The sequence below is a fragment of the Jatropha curcas genome, chromosome 5 (assembly GCF_041381405.1).
Source record: "Jatropha curcas cultivar XTBG-Jc1 chromosome 5, XTBG_Jcur_1.0, whole genome shotgun sequence".
NCBI lineage: Eukaryota > Viridiplantae > Streptophyta > Magnoliopsida > Malpighiales > Euphorbiaceae > Jatropha > Jatropha curcas.
Window position 1 is genome coordinate 21859575 of NC_143155.1, and position 3460 is coordinate 21863034.

At 31.7% G+C, this 3460-nt stretch overlaps 1 protein-coding gene across 1 annotated transcript; it reads left to right on the forward strand.

The window, feature by feature from the left end:
- Positions 1-1377: 1377 nt before the first annotated feature.
- On the forward strand, positions 1378-2453 carry LOC105650669 (uncharacterized). The gene has a single exon (XM_012237607.4). It carries the CDS (start codon positions 1570-1572, stop codon positions 2287-2289), a length of 720 nt encoding a protein of 239 aa, XP_012092997.1. The 5' UTR covers positions 1378-1569; the 3' UTR covers positions 2290-2453.
- The last annotated feature ends 1007 nt before the right edge of the window (positions 2454-3460 follow it).

Here is a 3460-nt window from a genome sequence, read left to right on the forward strand (position 1 = left end):
TTTTGAAAAATAACTTACACTTAGAAAATAATTTTTAAGAAAAATATTTTTCTTTAAAATATTTTACAAATGACTTATTTTCCATTGTTTGGTTGCAATTTGAAAATTAGTTAAAAATATTAAAATTTTTAACTCATAAGACCATAAAAATAAAAAAACTAATAATCTAAATTTCGTATTTTAAAAATTTTATTGTTAAATTGAGAATAATGCATAAAAAAGGTAAATTATGAAAGTTCTTGGTGACCGTAGGTGGTGGACAATGGTGGCCGGTGGTGGTAGTTGAAGGTGGCCAGTGGTGGTGAACGGTGAGTGGTAGTCGACGGTGGCCAGTGATGGTGAATAATGAATAGTGGTAGTAGCTATTAATGATTAATAAATTAATAAAATATAAATTTATAAAGTTATAATAAATTTATCAAAGTTCGAAAAATATTTTACCCTTTTGAAGATGAGAAGTTATTTTCTTGAAAAATGACTTAATTTTCTTTTGACTAAAAAAAATATTTTTTATTAACTCAAAAATTATGAAAAATATTTTCTTATAAATTATTTTTCACAAACTAAGGCAGCCATAGTTTCAATTGATTTGATGAATTGCATACTTCTAATCATGTTATTTGTCCATGCAATTCCTCTGTAATTCAATTCAAAAAAGAAGAGTTGATGTAGATATATATATAAGTAGTTGGTATTGAAGTTAAGTAAAGTTAATAATTGAAGTGCCAATTTAAATTCTAATAGTTATCTATTAATTTAAATTCAAATTTTCATCCGCCCACAGTTTAATCTTTAATTATTGAAAATCTGATAAAGATCCTATCTTAATCTTAGGTTGTTAGTTGTCACCTTTATCCTCTTATAGTGGGTTTGATTTGAATTTCCAAACTGCCTTGTGAAAACCCCCAATTTGAGAGAAGCCAAAAATACACAAATCAGACAAATATCAACCATCTACCTTCTAGAGACTAGGAAATAGCTAAACATTTATTTCATCTGAACAAAGAAGATGTCAAAAATCCAAAGAATCAAAAAAAGAAAAATACAAATTAAAGAAAAATCTAAAACAAACAGCGAAGCAAATACACCACATGATTACACAAACACTTCCCCTTCCCCTACCTCGGTGGGCCCGGGGCGGACTTCAAATTCCTCGATTAAATTTAGTTAATTGACAGAAAAGCAAAAAAATCCCACACACCAAAAATATTAAATAATAAATTAAAGAATTCGAAAAAGCGAGAGGCCCGTGATGTTGCTTTTAAAGACTCCGCTGTGCACGCTGCCATGTCACTATCCTAAATATTTTTATTTTTTTTATTAATAAAAGCATTATTAGCCCTTTCTTTTCTCACCACTATATATATATGCTTCTCATTTCTCTTTCCCTCTCGCCTCACTCTTCGTATTTTCTCTCTCAACACGCCTCTTTTTGTTTTTCGCTCTCCCTCTCTATAGGCTTTTCCTCGTCAAACAAACACGCCCTATCTTCTTTACACTTCACTGTTTAAAACATAATCTTTTACTTAGATTTTGTTTGTCTCCTTGGAAACTCAAAACTGTTTCATAATGGACCAAGAGTCTACAGAGAACAAGGATACCTGCAACAGGAAGCGAGTTAGGGCTGATGACTCAGAATCTAACTCGTCTAAGTTGAAACTCATCTGTCTTGAATCGGCTCTTAACTCGGGTGATTTGGATACAAACCATGTCGACTCGGGTAAAAATAGTGAAAACGAGGTTGCTTCGAATGACTCGGGTGTTAACTCGCCTGAAGCGAAGCGGATCCAAGATGATTTGCTTAACATTTTTGATGAGTCGGATGATCCGATGATTCAAGGCCTTGACTCAGTTATTAGAAGCTTTGAAGAAGAAATCCTTGTTCCGTCCGGTCCCAATACCGAGGTTTCGGATGTGACGACTTACGGCGGTGGTTCCCAGCCGGACCTCGGTTACCTTCTGGAAGCCTCAGATGACGAGCTTGGCTTGCCGCCGACGTTCTCCGGCGAGGAAGAAAAGGTCAGTGCTGTAGATTTGGATCCCGAATTAAGCGCATCTGGTGCGACTGGTTTCGGAAATATGGCAGGCTTCGAGGATGACATACCGAGTTACGACTCGTTTGGGTTCGGACTCGGGGGTGACTCCGATAGTAATAGTTACAACGTTAGTTATAATGACGGTGGAGATTTTGTCTCCTTAGGTGGATTGTTTGATTACGCGGACGAGAACTATGTGCCGGCCGATATATCGGCTGTGCAGTGGCAGCCCGAGTCACTATCTGCCTTGTAGGTTTAAAAAATGACACAGGGAGGAAGAAACGTTTTGTTGTATCCGGAATTTTGACGGAAAACGAGACGATTCCATGCAAATTCGTTGTCCATATTAGGTTGTAAATTTGGAATTTTGCAAGACAGGAAAGGGAATTAAAATTGGAAATATATTTGTTCTTTTAATTATTCTTTTCAAAATATAATTCAACACGACAAAAAATTGCAGAAAAATTATGACCTAATTGATAGCAATTTTAATTTTAATTTGAAATGGTGTATTTAATGTTTTATAATTAAATTTACAATTAATAAAAAATGTTGCTACTTGTATTGTATGGGTCTAATTCACTAGATATGATATGCCTCTTAAATTATTTATATGTCCGTATCAAATTTATGTGAATGAAAGGATGAGTTGTTGATTTCTTAATAGAGACTTAATTAAATTTGGTCAGTCCAATTTATTTATAAAATATAAGATATGTGACATTAATATGAAGTATCTGATCATCATTTTTATACAAGTTGGATATGATTAGTTTTAAATTTTTTTGGGATAAAAAATTAATAATAATGACTCAAAATTAGATCTTATAATAAAATTATAACTTAATTAGATTTGAGAATAAAACTTTAAGATATGGAGGAAAATATAATAATTCAGATTTTTATACAGATAATTATTTACAAAAATTAAATAAAAAAAGAAAAAGAGGTAAGTAAATAAATAAAAAAAAAGAGAGGTGACCACCACTCACTTAGCCGTCTGTAGAAGAAAAAAAAAAAGAGCTTTCAGAAGAGAGAGGTTAGATTTTTTTTATATATAAAATATAAAATTGTTAAATGACGAGTTAAATCATTAATGAAAAATGAAATGAACGTCTTGACGGGACAGTGATGTGGAAAAGATATTTAAGCTTAATGTATAAATAATTAAAATGTATATCTGTTTAGTTGGTTTTATTTTGAACGGTCACAATCAAGTTAAAAAATCGTTGCTAATGGGTTGGATGGAGAGGCGTAACTTACGATCTTAAAGCTACTTCTTCTTTTTTTTTTTTTTTTTTTTTTTAAGTACAAAGGTTTATTTTTATATTTAGCTTATTATATTTTGAGTAACTCGGTGAAATTGCTAAAATATATGTTTATATTATATAATAATGGGCCATGTTTGTACAATATATTTACAT

What these genes read in the sequence shown, in the direction of transcription:
- LOC105650669 (XM_012237607.4), top strand. Translation starts at nt 1,570, where the DNA reads ATGGACCAAGAGTCTACAGAGAACAAGGATACCTGCAACAGGAAGCGA.